The following is a 17,966-nucleotide window of genomic DNA, read 5'->3' on the forward strand; positions in this document are numbered from 1 at the left end:
AGTCATTGAGTCCCCCAATGATGTTAGGGTACTACAGGAGGGGCTAACATAGACAGATGACTGGTGCCAGAGCCACCGTGTGAAACTCAACGCAAAAAAGTGCATCATTATCCCCTTTGGCAAAGTGGAATTCCATGTTATTTACATGTTATGATAGCATCCACATAAGTTCAAACCCAGTGGTGCGAGAACTGGGAACACAGATAGATAGTAATCTGAACTTCGACCACTAAGTTTCCACAGTGATAAGGAAAGCCTTCTACATTGCGCATCTCATAAGTAAGCATCACATCCAGGTCAAAGTATGCTACAACTCAACTGTACTCAACCTTCATCAGGCCATTAATAGAGTACAATGCTCCCTTTTGCATGTACCTCACTAGGCACCTGCAACAGCTGGAGAGACCACAGACATTTCTCACAATGTAAATACAGGGCCTCCAAACCATGACTTATGTGGCTAGACTGAAAGCTCTATCACTGTACTTTATGACATATAGACTGCTGAGAAGTGACTTGTGTCTGGCCTACAGGACAGTCTCTGACCCTGCCCTGATTGATATGCTGCACATCCGCAAGTCAAATGGCACAAAAGTCACTTGCTCTAGGGACCTTAACCTATCTTGTGACATTAACAGAACATGCTGGAGAGACAGATACATCTCCCAGAGATTGCCACTACCCTGGAATAAACTTCCAATTCATGTGAAGTAGACCTCTTCACTGACCCTATTGAAGCACAAACTGGACAAGTGGATGGGAGATCGCAAATTCTCCCCAGGGGTGACACCCATGTCCCTCACAGACAGGGGTAGTTGGTGTTTATCATAGACTCACTCTGTGAATTACGTCCATCTAACCAAGGACAATTGAGGCAACTCAGTATTAACATGGCTAGACTTGTAAGGGCTCTAGGGCTGGTAGCCTAGTAACCTCCTATGATCCTATGAACACCTGACATAGGAAATGGCTAGACCCTTAAAAAAAAACATCTCCAGGAAGTTCTAGAGAATCCCTGGTATTCTGGCCGAAACAGGGTCCATCATCTGGCTGCTTCCACGTCTACAAGTAGGATTTTCTAGAGCCAGAAAGTGTATCTTCATGGTGATGACAAGGTGTGAGGCACTGATGGCTAGCTTTCACAGGTGATAGGAGCTGATATCCCTTAATTTATTGATGTATCTTATCAATATTGTATTTTCTGTATCTTGAACACTTCAGGACAGGCAGCCGGACTGATGGCTTTGATGGCATAACTGTACCATCAATTTGATGTTTATCCACCTTATTTTCCTATCTATTGTCCTGGTTTTGTAAATTTGAGGTTTTCTGTCTGTACTTCTATGATAGGTTTGAGGTGTTTGTGATCAGTTCTTGGATGGACTTCAGGGTTGTGAAGGGGAGTCCCAGCTGGGAGTGATTGGAGGCACTTATTTGAGGCATTCCTTCTTTATAGACGGGATCACTGGGATTGCTCTAGGAAATGGTACTGCTGGCCCAAAAGGCAAATCAGCTCCCACTGATTTTTCTGCATGTGTAGTCTTGTATGAGGGTTTGCAACCAGATAATCCTGGCTTGTATCTTGCATCTTCGTGGAAATGCTGGACTTGTAAGAAAGGGTATGTTTGAAATATGCATGGACAACTGCCTAATTGATGATATCTTGTCCAGAATGAATGGCACCTTCTACTTCAGTGCACCCGGGATTGTCCCCAGGAAGGAATTAGAATGGAATGGGATAAGGCTTGACATATTTTGGCTCATAGAGATGCCCAAGTACTGCAGACACTGTGTGATATAGCTGAAAGTTTCCTGAAGCTCCTTCATTGTGGCTTCTTGCATTAGGCACTCAGTTGGGGGTAGCCATGAATCCCACTGAGCCAGAAGTGGGTAAAGACTGAGGCTATGGACTTGGAAAAGATAATAAGTGTAACTGGGAGAATAAGGGGAAAGTAAGTAAAATGAAAGAGGGAGTCTCTGCCTATATCCAGAACACGAGGTCCTGCCTATGCTTCATGTGGATATATATAATGAGGTAAGTATTCTTTATGTTCAGAGTGATTAGGAATGCAAAACTTGAAGGGCTGGCAAAAGTTTTTTTTTTTAAGGATCACATCCTGAACTTTTTTACTCTTATGCATATGTTAAGACTCAAAAGATGTAGAATAGGCCTCCGTAATTTTCCTTTTTGGTGACCAGGGATGCCTACAATAATATCCTATCCCATCTTTGTCTAAGATGGTTCCTGTATGGTCCCAAAGTTCATCATGTGAGAAGATAATTGTAGTATGCTTTAATCAAACTTTTCTGGAATGAAAATACTTTCTCAGGGGTAGGAGAACTCTCAGTATCCTCTGGTGTATCCTGTCTTAACTATATCCCGAACCCACTAGTCAGAGTTAAGCAGGCTCCAATACCTTATTAAATAGGAGACTTGCCCAGCCAGGAGTTTTGTGGGTAGAGAATGTGCAGTGAAGTGGGGAGGCAGTCACTGCTGCAAATGCCTAAAGTACTAGGGGTCTACTCTCATTTCTGCATGCTGGGGGACTGTTTTCTTTAAATGCTCCACTTTAGTTTGCATCTGATGAAAGAGTCACTGTTTTGTTGGCTAGTTCCGGTAATATTTTGGAATAGGAGGACTGAAAGACTTACTTGAGTGATTGGATTATCTTTTCCTCTAATTTTTGACAAACATCCTGAAAGGAAGAGCCAAACAGAAGTTCTTTACTCGGAGAAGCATTTAGGGGTTAATGCTTTACATACTCAGGAAAGGGATGAATCTGTAGCTGTAAATGTCTCCTGACAAGTATGCCTTAGGTCTCTGACCCGGCACATCTGTCAATTACATCACAGCCATATACTTTACTCACTGCCTGGGTAAGCTTAATAATCATGTGTTTAAGGACTTCTGTATCTCTCTTGAACCATATCGTCAGTTTGTTTCAGTAGGTCACCCCATTCTCATACTGAGCCATGTGGGTCTGGCAGTTTATTGGTCTAATTGCTATTGTGTAAGACGGGTTCCCTATTACATCCTCAAAGATGCACTTACCTGAATATGTAAATGCCAACACATCTTCATCGAACTGCGTAAACATCGATCGTCCTGAAGTGCGGAATCTGAAATGTCGAATTGTCATGGTTGGCCCTTCCATGGTATAACTCCGTAAGGTAAGTGAGCGATAGTTACAGACCTTAGGGTTAGGGTGCAGGTTAAAGTAAGTGCATAGATGGTGGTATATGGAAGACTTAGTGTAGGGTTAGAAGTAGGGTTTAGTTTATGGTTAGAAATAGAATTTTGGTTAGTGTATCTATGTGTTTATTTAGTTTTTTTGGGTAGGTAGTCGGTAGCGGGTGGTGGGGTGGGACATCTATGATGGTTCAGGCTTTTGAATTTCGCGGTTTAGGGCATATGGTGTATTCGCAGTTTGCGGAATATGTGTCTGTGTTTATGTATTTTGTTACTAGGGCTTTCAAGCTTTCAGTATAGACCCGTCAGAGGTATACATTTTCTTGTCAATCCTTTCTAAATTCCTTTTTTTGCCTGTCAGTGTTTTTAGGAGGGGGCTAATTTGTAACCCCTTGCTTCACTGAGTGAGATCCAACCTGAGTATGCTGCAGAGATCTTGGAAATGTGCTTATGTTGATCCTAAAATGAAAAAAAATCTGTCTGGCTTTTTTGTGTTGGCAACTGAAAGTCTGATTATAGGGATGCAAACTCAAACATATCTTTACACACCTAGATCACTGTGCGGATGCTAAGAGCTGTATTTCTTTATATACCAGGGTGATCTCTCTCTCTCCATATATATATATATATATATATATATATATATATATATATATATACATAGTGAGCCTGGAAAAAAGCAACTGGTCAATCCAACAATGATTGAAACCAAAATACCAAAAAACTAGACATTAGTCCACAAAGTATCAAAAACAAAACAAAACACACAGACAGACACACACACACACACACACACACACACACACACACACACACACACACACACACACACACACACACACACACACACACACACACATACACCTCCTGCTAATTATATATACCAACTCGGAGCTCATGCTACAGTGAGGGAAGGGCATATTCCACGATCTTTACCATACTACAATCTCATGGTGACAATGCTGGTACATTTCAATCAATGTCACTTCATTCCACTGTGTCACTTGTCAATGAATGGCTTGTTGACAAAAAGTTCAGTTCCCATGCATTTTTTTTTCTTTTTTTTTCTGCTCCTATACATTTTTTTTTGTGGAAAAGTTAACTCTTTCATACCTCCTATTTGAAATGCTTTCTGATTATGTTTAGTTGCTTGCCAAGTGACATCTTTTCTGGATGACCTTGTGTAAATGAGGTCTTTTTCAGTATTGAACAAAAAAGAAAGCTATATTTCATCTAAACAGGAGAAGTCCTCCTCTTTGGTTATGAATCTAAGAATAATATGAGGGTGGGCCCATTTTCCTTTTCTCTGAGTAAATCCCAGAGAAGGAAGGGAAATCATTGACATCTAGGCCTGGAAGGTTTCTCTGCAGAACCACTGGATATTCCTCCACAGAACTTTTGTTTTAAATGACATCAAAATGGGGGCCATGAGTGTGTCTAACCATCGGATGCAGGAGATGTAAATGTCAAACTACCTCTAGCAGGTGCAGAGGCAGGAAGATGATGAACTAGCATTGCAGACATGGTTCCATGTGAATAATTGAATAAATTCATGGCAGTAGCAGTTTTGGGTGCCTGTCCTGAAATATTTAAAGGGTAAAGAGATGGAAACAGACAACCAGATGTAGAGCAGCTGTTTATTACTTGAAGGCCTGACTAGAGCAGGAGGACTGCAGCATTGTCCATCTCCAAAGAAGTCAAGATAGGTGGGGGTCAAGTTTAACTACAGTCCTGGGCTCATCAGGCAAACCTGGCCTTCACCAGACCTGACACCTATAGGATGGGCAGTATTGCTAAGACCTCACACACTCTGCAGAGTTCCTTTCAGCTATTCATTTTCTTCTGCTTCTCAGTTTTCTTAACTTTGTGGGCTTTATTTATGTGAACAATGGAGGCTGGATGGGTGCCTGTTTGTTCCCCAAGTTGGATGTCCCAACTATCCGTGCAAAGATAGTCAGACACTTACAATCTAAAATGCTTTAAGATTTGCAGCCTTTCTAAGTAACATCTTTCTGATACAATTTTATAATGTTAACATTTAATATACCATGAAATCCCCACCAAGAAAAATAAACACTAGCAATTATAGTCTTTAGGAGGAATCTGTCATGATGCACAGACTGAATACCCAGTAATGTCAGTCAGTAGTATCATTAAGAAATGGAAACAGATGATCCGCTGTGGCAACCCCATAATGAGAGCAGCCGAAAGAGAGAAAAAGTCAATCAGTAGTGTCATTAGCATCATGATGCTCCAGCATTCTAACAAGTTAGGTTAATATTAGCACTTCAGTCTTCACAAACACACTGATCCCAGGCTTTAGACCCAACATATTATGAGATACATTTATATTTAAGAATGCTGTTATACATTAATCTTAAAGTGGCAATGGGTATAATACATATTCGCAATATATACAGGGTCAAACAGCTGAACATTACTTATCATCACAAAAACTGTCTGCAGTAGGTGTAGTGATAGTAACTTGTAATGGAGACATTATGCCATTACATTTGGGGCAAAAGCAGTAAGAAAAGACAAAGCCAAGAGCACGTATTGTTCTGCAGGAATTCTGTGTTAGAAACCAACTAATGAATGTGGCCAACACGGGGCATGAAATGTTGCAAGTTTACTGTTCAGGAGCAAAAAAAAAAAACCCAAAACAAACTGGAGATGATATGAGTTACACTTTTTTTTCAGTATGGAAATTGACCAGGTGCTCAGGAAGAAATGTAAGTACTGGCTTCAAATTCTGCCTGAGACAAATTTCCCTTTATGGTAGAAATCCCATCCTATTTTACATGACTGCAGGAGGGATTTAGTATTAAGGAGTCCTACTTGGACTAGGATACATGTCTAGTGTTGAACAATATTAAGAAAAATAATATTTTTATGACTGCTTTACCACACTATTTTTAGGTGTACACTATTGTTTTGTTAAAATTATATGTCTTGAATTATTTGCATTCATCTAATTTACTTGACTTTGTAATTAGGATATTACTGAAAGGTGTCTGGTAGTCCATCTCACCTATACAAAAAAAAAAAGAAAGAAATCTAGTAAATTTCACAGGTTATCCATGTCATGTCACTTTGGTGAGGTTAAGTTAGAAAATAAAAAAATTAATTAACAGTGAGGTGAAAGCAAATAATGTGCTAATATCACATTACATATGATCAAAGAAAAGTGTAGGACTGCATGTGGTGACCTCATTTGCTTTGTTATTTATGGCCTAGTCACCTTATCCATGAACATATAATCCATGGTATACTTCAATGCTTAGGGTTCTAGTCCTGATGACATTCTGTTTTTACTAACTGAGCCATTTTACTGTCTTCACTTTAAGCATAAGCTGCAAATAAGAATGTTCCTCTATAAAACCAAATTGCTTTAGTAAAGACTAATATGTGTGTTATACTACAGCTTTTTCATTATTTGAAAGAAGTAAGATTTACCAGCACCAATGGAGATTATTTTGACTTTGATGAAAATGGGGATCCTATACCAGAGTATGATATAGTCAACTGGCAGATTAATGAACATGGATCAGTTGAATATGTAAGTGTTGGATACGTTAAAGACACTGAGATACGTATTGAAGAAAGAGCCATTGTCTGGAAAAACAGTAAAAACAAAGTAAGCGACTTAAATGTGATTTTTTTTTTAATTTGATTTTTGTTTCCTTGCAGATTTCAGTGGATTTTTTACAAAGAACATTGTCAAGAAAAAGCTAAAATTTCAGTACAACTGTTTCGTAGAAAAGGACTATAGATAATGTAGACTGTTGCCAGATATGCTATTTGGCTGCAAAAGATATTTCAAACTACCTGACAGTTACATGTCTTTACCTTAAACAGTATATGAGTAAATGTTGATAGAAAAGAGAGTTTTAGAAATTGTCAGTCTAGGAAAATATTAATTTCTTAACACTAATTGGAGGCATGCAATAGACATTGTGTTTCTTATCTTAAAAGAAGCATGACAGAAAATGTACGGTGCCAAGATGCAAGTGTAAGACGAACTGAGGTGTTGCACACATCTGCAAAATGCTTTCCAAACTGGATCACTGCAAACGGGGTATGTCCTTATTCACAAGTGACCTTTGAAGTGATTATTATGAGTAGGGGCACCGATCTCTGCTTGATGAGTATGGAGGGGCCTGGCACCAGTCTTGTCTGAAATGCTTGTCTCAGATATTACACTGAGGTTTTAGGAAAACAGCAGCTTCTATATTAATGGCATGATGACTGGTGCAGCATTCTAAAACAGAGGAATTATCCTTCACCAAGACCTGTGGCACTTTGTGGAATAGGCAGATAAATAGCAGTGTTTTAATATAATGAATACCTGGTTACATGGCTTGATAAAGAGAATTAATAGAAAAATGATAAGTCATAGAACAGTCCGAAGTCGTAAAGAGTAGACCAAAGCTCTATAGGTCATAAGCACTAAGCAAAATCATGCAAAACTCTTAGAAAGAACAGTGATGCCTAAGGAAAATAAAATGTTGAGATGCTTAACATCATATTTTTATTATACAATGCAAGCCATTCATTGTGAGTGCTATGAGCAATTCTGCCATCAATCAGGAAGTAAAATTACACCAGTATGTACTGTGTATGATGGAGCTAAGGAAATACTGCAGTTAACAAAAGGGTCAGAAATATGCTGACACCTCATGAAAGATGATCTTAAAGAAATTTAGTGAATGCGATTTTGACCCTGTTTTTGAATTTACAATGCTTTCACTATATTCACTAAATATGGAGGTTGTAATGTATTTAGTTACTTTCTTTTAATTAAATTGGTGGACTGATATACAACAATATAAACTTTAGTTTTCTGGATTATCTGGTATGCAGAATTTATAAATGAAGCTGTTTTGTTTCTCCAATTGTATATTAACAGGCACCGATGTCCATGTGCAGTGAAAGCTGTCTGCCTGGTACTCGTAAACGTGAAAGGAAAGGAGAACCTGTCTGCTGTTTTGACTGTGTTTCATGCTCAGAAGGAGAAATCAGTAATCAAACAGGTAAACATGAAAGAAAAGATAATATGCTGGCATCTGTCATCATAAACATTGAAAATGTACTATAGCAATGAAAACTGAAATAAATTGCATGTTAAATAAATCACTGTTATTATACTCCCCAATAGATAAGTGTGAACTTAAGGTATATATTTGAGTTTGTTTTTTATTAACATAGTCATATTTAGGTATTAACTAGGTCTACAGGTTTACTTGTTTTGGTTTGTTGAGGTTAAGCTTTCCAGGGCAGAAAAGAAGAAAATATTTTGGATCTGTTTGTATTACTTCATCAGCATAAATTCAATGAGTAAAAACTACAAGAAAAAATCTAGCCAACCTAGAGTTTTCACTGTGTGATACCTTAAACCTCCTGGAATAGAAGCCCATGGGATATATGCAAATGCCCCTTAAGGACATCAAGTGTTTCAGCTATATGGCTTCTAAATATCCATGACTTTTTACTTTTTCAAGTCTTTGTGTATACATGTAGGCCAATAAAGCTGTAAATTCAATAAATAAGTTGTCCTAGGGTTTTACTTCTTTTTGTCATTTCCATTTTTAATGTTTTAGATTATCATTTTGTTTAAATATAAGATGGTTACCTGATGTATGGAAATCTAAAGCTTTTCTTTTCCACCAGTAACTTTTTTCACTCCCGGATACCAATTTTTTGTTAGTGAGTAAAGCCATTTAACTCTTTGTTGATTGACTAAAAGTAAACTTTTAGCCCAGTAAGGCAGACAGAACACTGAGTAGGCTGTTGTTTTATTGTGATTTTAATTTATTTTAAAAAATGTTGCCTTAGTTCCATTGTGTTTCTAATTATCCTGATTTGTAACAGTTTCTTTGCAGAATGGATAGGCACACTTTTAATTTGATCTAGCAAGTTTAGGTAAAAAAAACAAATATTTGACTTGGCTTTATATTTTTTCTTCCTTTTTAGATGCCATCAAATGTCTGAAGTGTGCAGAAAATTTCTGGCCTAATGACAATAGAAATGTGTGTATATCTAAAATAATCGAATTTCTTTCATTTGAAGACACACTGGGAGTCATTTTAACATCAGCAGCATTATCTGGAACTTGTATGACATTTGCTGTTTGGACACTTCTTGTTTACTACAGGCATACACCCATTGTACGTGCTAACAATTCTGAAATCAGTTTTCTTTTGCTGTTTGCCCTATTTTTGTGTTTCTTGTGTGCACTGGTCTTCATTGGGAGGCCTACTCACTGGTCATGCATGTTGCGTCACACAGCATTTGGAATTAGTTTTGCTCTTTGTATTTCCTGCATTCTTGCCAAGACACTAGTTGTGATAATTGCATTTAAGGCTACTCTTCCTGGGAACAGCATTATGAAGTGGTTTGGTGCAGCACAGCAAAGAGGAACCATCTTCAGCTCTACAGCCATTCAGACTGTTATCTGTGTTGTATGGCTGATCATGTCACCCCCTCTGCCAACTAAAAATCCCCGACAACAAAGTATGAAAATAATTTTTGAATGTGATATTGGATCTGTGACAGCATTCAGTTTTGTGCTGGGATATATTGGACTTTTGGCAAGCATATGCTTTGTACTGGCCTTCTTGGCACGCAGATTGCCAGATAATTTCAATGAAGCCAAATTTATAACATTTAGTATGTTAATATTCTGTGCAGTATGGATAACATTTATTCCAGCATATATCAGTTCCCCAGGTAAATACACAGTTGGTGTAGAAATATTTGCTATTTTGGTCTCTAGCTTTAGTATTCTTGGATGTATATTTGCTCCAAAATGTTACATCATTCTACTTAAGCCTCAGCAAAACACCAAAAAAGCGATGATGGGAAAGCAATGATAAATCATTACTAACTGAACTTTTAAAATAAAGCTGATAAACTATTATGACTTTATCATGCAGATCTAGTTAAATAATTGCAATAAAATACCATTTATCATTAATCTGATTGTTAATGGACATGTATTTATGGAGATAAATCATAAAGAGGTAAAGAGGCAAATAAATAAATCATATCTGATGTCTTGGAAAAAAAGAGTTCAAATCATTAGTTTGGTATCTTATCAAAGCATAACCATGTTTCAGAGCTGTATTAGAGTGAAATATTTATTTATATAATGCAACTTGCTGAATTTGCATTATATTTCAAAGCAAAACAGCATATGGAAGTTATTGTTCTTTTTTGTAGATACCGTATAGATTTATGACAGAGTAGGATGGTTGTGGGCAGTTTATGTTGTGTCTAATGGGAAATGCCACAAGGTATGACTTAATTCTGAATAAATCCTATGGAGAATCACTCAGTGTGAACTTAGACAGTGGACTTTATGGAGTAATAGGGATTTGGTCTGAGTAATGTTTTGCAAGCTGGGGCAAAACTCCACCAAGGAAAATAGTACTGCACTCAAATTCACAACCAGTCTGAGATTCTGAGCAGCATAAAATGTTATCTTGTCATTATTCAGACATTTGACTTCCTATGAGTTCTATTTCTATCTCCCAGTCCTGAACCCACTGCTTCTCTACTCCCCTAAAAATGAATCATGTGGAGCTGAACACTTATCCTGACTAGTTTAATGCTCCTTGCTTATGATTAGCTCACTAGGTATAGCAGTGTTGGAATCTGACATTTAATTAATGTCGGACGGCGCAGTGGTGCAGCGGTAGTGTTGTCGCCTCACAGCAAGAGGTTCTCTGGTTCGATTCTGGGCTGGGGTGCCTTCTGTGTGGAGTCTGCATGTCCTCCCTGCATTCGTGTGGGTTTGCTCCGGTTTCCTCCCACATTACAAAGACATGCATCTGGAGCCTTTCTCCCCAGGCCTCCGCTGAAAATTGGCTTCATTCCAAGTCGGACTTTCCCGGTTAACAAATGTTAAATAAATAAAATTAGAATTATTCAAATAAGAATGTCACAGCTTTTCAACAGAAGTTAGGTTCTCAAGCTGTGTCTGAAAACTACAAAGTATTAACTTGTACAGCATAGCATATTATATAAATTGATGCAGCTATCCTTGGGTGTCTGGACTAGAGCTTCGGATACACAGTGGGAATAACTGTTTTACTAATACTGAGTTTGGAAAATAATTCATCCTTGACCTGGACTGTATCAGTATACACATATCATTTACACAATATTTAACTCCAGTGACCTTTGCTTTGTTTAAATGTTCAGTTACTGCAATAAATGCAGTTAACATAGTAATTAAATAATATAGCTCAGTAATTTAAAGACCTGAATGATTTACTATATGGATAAAATGTTTCTTTTGAGGCCCCTTTTTATCAGTGAGGCATATGAACAGTAATTCCATGCCACAGATATGGTATTTACCATCGTGTTTAACTAGTATCCCTAAACACGTTAATTTGTTGTTTAGAAGGATTAAATATTCCTTTAACTTTTTCATAGAAAGTGAGAGGTTTTCAAAGGCAGAAATTTTTGTAGACTGTTCCAGGCAGCAGAAATTACATTAGAGGTTAGTGCAGAGGTAGGCTATACTGTTTCACATAATGATTTATGAGGGAATATGATGATTCAAATACTTTTAATTTATTTGTAAGGCATGGACAGAAACATTTGTTAAGTAGTTTAAAACTGAAATTGTTCAGAAGAAAGGTAGACCTTCCTGAAATAGGAAGGTGTTTTGTACCCTCTGTTGAGGTACAATCATAGTCACTAAAGCTAGATAGGTTCATGAATTTTAGAATTTTATTTTATGAGGTTTGGAAGCTGCAGTATTGTACTCAGAAAGTAGGAAACAACGGCCAAGGGCAGGCATAGGCCTAAGGTGACTCTTGCAATTAATACATTTGTGGCAATATTCTTTTTAATATCTGACTTAAGAAAATATGAAAAGTTGTAGGCTATCTTTACTTGTTGCAGAACCTTTAGACGTAATAAATTGTAACTGTTTATGGAAGGAAAGTGTATCATCCCATAGAACCCTGAGACAACTTTGGCATATACTGAATGGTAGTTAAGTATTGGCATCAGCCTTGTGTTTCTGGGCCAGCCAAAGAGTTAATCCTTTAAATGTTTTCAGCATACTATCTCTCTTGATTGTAAAATGCCATTGTAGGATCATAGGAGCATAGGAGGTTACTAACTAATGGTCCTGGGGCCCTTACAAGCCTAGCCAAGAGTTTATCCCCAAAAAGAAACCTCAGTCAGCACCTGACCCCCCCCCTTTCTGGTGGTCTGGTGATCTGTTAGTAAAGCAAGCATGTTTTTTTCTATTAGTTAGGTTTGCCAAACATTGTATTGCTTTTGGATAGTTCATCTTGAATGCTGCTTGAGGGTGTATAATAATATTTTATGCCTTAGTGGGCTGTGATGATCTTGAGAAACCAAAATTTCTTTATCCACAATCTCAAGAATATTTTTTCTACTGCCACACCATAGGACACAACATTTTTACACACAGTCACATAGTCACTTGAAAGCAAAAAACTTAACTCAAGTTGGTATCTTATTAAACTGCTGTAAACTCAGATTCATTAACAGTCCACATCTAGAAAGTATTATACAAGCAAGAGTGCAGTTCTCTTATACAGTACCTTTTTCTTGGAATGTGATATCTGAGATCAGGATGACAGTGATCTCTTTCTCTGTCTCTCTGTCTCTCTCTTTTATAATATCTCAGACTTGTTACAGTATCAGTTCAAGACAAGGCAAAGCACAAAATGTAAAAAAGAAAACCAAACAAACAAAAAACTTTATTTCTTCTTCTTTGGAATGCCTATACTGCTATCAAATTTCCAGGATTAGCAGCCTTCCTTCTCTTGGGAGCGGCTACTATTCTCAGCCTAGGCAATGAAACACAGTTAGTTTAGCTACAGTAATTCAAATACCAGTTCTTATCAAAATGTGCAGAATGACTGTGGGCAAGATCTTCTCACCGGCCACACTAGTCTGTTGTACACACAGTTCTGGTGGAGCTGATGATTGCAGATTAGTACTTACAGAAGTCTGTTGTACACCAGTCTGTTGTACACACAGCTCTGCTAGAGGTGATGACTGCAGGTTGGTACATACATATGTCTGTTGTACACACAGCTCTGGTGGAGGTGATGACTGCAGGTTGGTACGTACAGAAGTCTGTTATACACCAGTCTGTTGTACACACAGCTCTGGTGGGAGGTGACTTAGGTTGGTACGTACAGAAGTTTGTTGTACAGTCATCTGTGGTGGGAGTAGTGGTTGCAATGAGGTATGCACACTGTTCTGTTGTACACTCAACTGGGGTGGGAGTGGTGGTTGTGGTGAGGTACGCACAGCATTTGACTTTCTGCATATCCATTTATTATGGCTCTTTGCTTCAATAATGAACAATGTCTCACTCAAAGCCAAAAAAAATCTTACAATGATTTTCAAAATGTTTCACTTTAGGAATATTTATTCTTACAGCTACCAATAGTATAAAAAAAAAATCACATAAAGGGAGCCTCCCCCAAAATAGTACACATGATTTGGCGTACATATTTTTATATACTTTTGGAATGTCTGCTATCGATGTTACCTCTATACTAGTTTCACCAATAACATCTTATATTTTTTTGTTTACACCCGACACTGCTATTCTCTCTCTCTCTCTCTTTTAATCATTGTGAAAGGATAATGTGATTTTTTTTTTCCTGAGATCTACTTACAAGCCACCTAATCCATCGTGTTGTGACTTTTTGTCTCATGAGTTTGTTTTTCTAATTCTGCTCTGGTCTAGGTTTAAATCCGTTTTATGTAATAAATTCTAAATTTCTTAACTTATTTGCTGGACTGCAAGGCCAATTTTTTATTAATCTGTGTTGAATAAAATTAAGAGATAGAGTCTAATGTGTGTCTAGCTCTTTAGCTAGCAGTACAGTCTCAGGACAATAAAGAATAGCTAACCAGTACTAGTAGCTGTTTCTTTACTCTGCATTTTGCAAAGTCTGCCTGTCTATATCTCATTTGATATTAGAGTCACACTGTGCACTGTGATTAGCATTACTTTATCTGTATTAACTGGTGAATTTATTGCTTTACTGTTTTCCAAGTGTTATCTTGCATTTGAATTGCTATGACATTACTTCAACTGCAAAACAAAAAACAAAATCCAAACCACAAAAGCCTCTAAACAGTGGTAACCAAACAATACAAATGAAAAAACACTGTAAGAAGAGAAACACCACACTCAAAATAGTATGTAAAAACCTTTATCCACATAGGATATAAATAAACAGACAAATACAGGTAAAAATCCAAAGAACAAGCTTGAGTGCTTTCGACCATGGACATTGACATTGTGTCTTTAAAATTTGTTTTGGAAAAACAGTTTTAGAAGGTTACCATAGTATTTGATTTTAATTGGTTTACTGCATTACTGAATCATTATTTAAAGATGGTGTTTTTTGCGTAGAGTGTTCTGATGAAGACCATACTTCCATGGTCGAAAGCACTCTTGTTCTTTTGAATTTTACCTGTATTTGTCTGTGGATTTATACCCTATGTGGATAAAGGTTTTTACATATTATTTCGAGTGTGGTGTTTTTCTTCATACAGTGTTGTTTTATTTGTCTTACTTCAACTGCATTAACTGTTGAATGTTTGTCCTACTTGTTTTCCATGTTTTATCTTATATCTGAATGGCTATGACATCTGGCAGTACCTTTTCAAATGTTGCAGATGATATAGTACACCAGTTCCACACAAACTATTGTCTTGTTCAGCTATTCATTATCACAAATACTGTACTTTCTTAATTTTCTAAGTTGCCTAACCCTAAATATAGGGATTGATATTCTGCAACTAGCCTTAAAAATCATGGGAACTCAATTAACAAATATAGAATTTACTATCTATGTTGAGATTAATCAGATGAAATGTGAAGTCACACATTGGAATCAATGTTCAGAAGCTATTTTTGAAAACTAATTTGCAAAGCAAAAAATTGTAGAACATATAACATTTCATAAATCCCTATAACTCTCCTTGGCTGGTCTAGAAATAACTCAGTTGACTATATAATCAAATCTGGTTAATACCTAGCCAGCCATATTTTAACACATGAATGATCTGCATTATGTCAATGATACCCATTTCATTTGCACAAAATAAAACAACACAGTCATTTGTACTTTTTAGTGCACTAATTCACAGGATTCATTGGATTCATAAGAATTTCAGGGCAACTGAGTCTAGCAACCATTCATGCTACCCATATAAACTCTCAGGCCATAACCTCTTTCTCTAGAAGGATTAAGCCAGTCAATCCAGGAGTAAATCTGTGGGCTCCTATCCAGTTATGTAGATATCATTTGAAGGATGAGAGTGTATTTCGCTGTTTAACCTGCAGGTGCAGTCTGTTCCAGAAGTGTGTGTGTTTGTGTGTGTGGGGAGGGGGGATCTGCATTTAGGACTGTGAGTCCCTGCTAAAAGGTTTTATCAGAGGGAGACTTGACAATAATTCCCAGCTTGCAGTCATCTGCAAGCTTATTTATCCAGAGGTCCTAGTTCCCAGTTAGGAGATCAGAAAAATAAATGTCAAAAAACAAGAAGTATCGATACTGAGGGGCAGCATTAGTTACCTTTATACTTTCTAATGCCATGTCTACTACTTGTACTGTATGGATTCTGTTTTTAGTGAGTTTGTTATTCCATTTACCACACACAGATCTGTTTTAAAATCGATTACTTATATGCATGCATGGGATCTAGTGTTGAGTGCTTTGGCAAGATCAAGATGGATCATGTGACAGGATGACTATTGTTGACTGCCTGTGTAACTCTCTTGAAGAAGTTAACCAGATTCAGTAGACAGGATCTTCCCCTGATAAATCCAAAAAAAGCTGAGGTTTGAGCCTATAAAAACTTTTGAGATCACAATTTATGGCTTTACAGATGATACACATTATGCCAACAGATCTATAATTCCAAGACTCCATTGCTCTAACTCACCACTGTAGTGAGACAAATTTCAGGGGATAAAATCTGTAGCTAAGTTAAGGTTAACTAGTTTGAGGACTGGACCTGCGAGCATGCTTAGCATTATTCATTAACCATCCAGGTATATTGTCCAGACACTATGGAAGAAGTATTTTTGGTCTATGATAACACCTTCAGTGCACATGCCTTTGTGATGATAGGGGGAGCAAGGACTCAGAGATTTGTGAATCTGGAGTAGATGGTTTGGCGGGTAAAGTTAGCAGTGAATTTGTTTAGTAGTATGTTGGCAATATCACTTTGCTCCAAGTGGGACGTGCAGTTTTTAATGATTTCAGAGCAATGCTGTTCTTTTTCATTAGTTTCCTAATACAGCTAAGTGTCCTTAGCTTCAGGTGCTAACCGAATTTCATAGGTCGCTTCAGTAGACCTAAGAGTATTTTTCAAGTTTGTAGTAATATTTTTATACTAGTCTTGATATAAGGTGTTTTGACTCTGCTATATAATTTAAGGTTTTTTTTCTTTTATTGTAAAATTTATTTATGTTCATGTACTACAAAGGTTATCTGTTTTGAATTTCCCCTTACATTTTTCCCTGGTTGGGACTGCTGTTGCTGTGTATTTACCTAAATGGGTGTAGAAGTAATTTGTGAAGCTATCTGCAATGTCAACATTAGAGCACATGCTGTCATGCTGCCATAAGTTAATTTTGAAATCTCACCACATAATTGGATGAGGTTATTACATTTCACATCCCTTAATTCAGATATATTTGTTGCAAGGACTTTATGGATTTTGAAAGCGAATTTAACAGGTTGATGGTCTGGCTTAACTAAGGAAAGAGATACCAGGGCAACAATTCTTGATGTGACTATATTTGTAAGGACCAGATTGAAAATGTCATGCCCTCTAGTGATTTGTTAGCTTTTTGTTCCAAGAAGTTTTTCTTTATTAAATGTAAAAATATCTGGGCATATCGTACATCGGAGATATAGATGCTCCAGTTTATTGTAGGGTAGTTAAGGCCTCTCTAAATAATGTAATTCTTGTTAACTGGGAGTTCATCAAGTACATTAAGGAATCTTACATGATCATCAGAGGACATGATGGGCATCCACAACAGGCTATTAAGTTGACAGTTTGTCCTGTTTTGAGTGATCTGGAGTTATATGAGTTTAGTTAGTGAGTCTCTGAGACAGAGACAACAGTTGACATAGTATTGAATCATTCAGCTTCATTGTTAAATAATCTGATGGTTAAATATACTGTTTCAATGGCTTTACTTCCTAAATCATCCCTAACTATCTCCTCCCCATTCAGCTGATAGGAATCCATTGTTAATGGTGGGTAGAAGAGCTGTAACTCCAAATTCCAGGCTTGATGTTCAGTTATCAAAGCTGAGATGCAGTAGTGTGTCTGATACACTAGGAATACATAAAATTCAACAGTGATAAGTAAATAGGTCTTTGATAGTCTGACAACTAAAATATTCAGCACTTTGCAGAACTCGTTCAATTCACATAAAAATGCTACTTTATATCTATCTAGCTATACATATATATATATATATATATATATATATATATATATATATATATATGGTTAAACCCCCATAAAATCCTCCAAAGCTAGTTACAAAAACAAAATTGCCACTGACTCTAAAGACAACCACAAAGCATTCTATAGCTATGTCAAGAATCTCAATGGCAACACTCATATCTGCTCTGAGTTGCAGCACAATGGCACTAAATATACAGAACCAACTGATATTGCCAACATCCTGGCAGATAGGTTCAGTGCTAACTTTACCCCCTCTCACCCCCTA

The 17,966-nt window shown here is 37.2% G+C and overlaps 1 protein-coding gene across 1 annotated transcript in view; it reads left to right on the forward strand.

The window, feature by feature from the left end:
* LOC122801301 (vomeronasal type-2 receptor 1-like) overlaps positions 1-10,062 on the forward strand; it is a 225,186-nt gene extending 215,124 nt beyond the window's left edge. The window contains exons 6-8 of the mRNA XM_044070846.1: positions 6,615-6,827; positions 8,100-8,223; positions 9,164-10,062. Of these exons, the coding sequence (XP_043926781.1) occupies positions 6,615-6,827; positions 8,100-8,223; positions 9,164-10,062 (1,236 nt within the window). The remainder of the gene's footprint in view (positions 1-6,614; positions 6,828-8,099; positions 8,224-9,163) is intronic.
* The last annotated feature ends 7,904 nt before the right edge of the window (positions 10,063-17,966 follow it).

Source organism: Protopterus annectens, chromosome 4.part1, assembly GCF_019279795.1.
Source record: "Protopterus annectens isolate FY-2018-M chromosome 4.part1, PAN1.0, whole genome shotgun sequence".
NCBI lineage: Eukaryota > Metazoa > Chordata > Ceratodontiformes > Protopteridae > Protopterus > Protopterus annectens.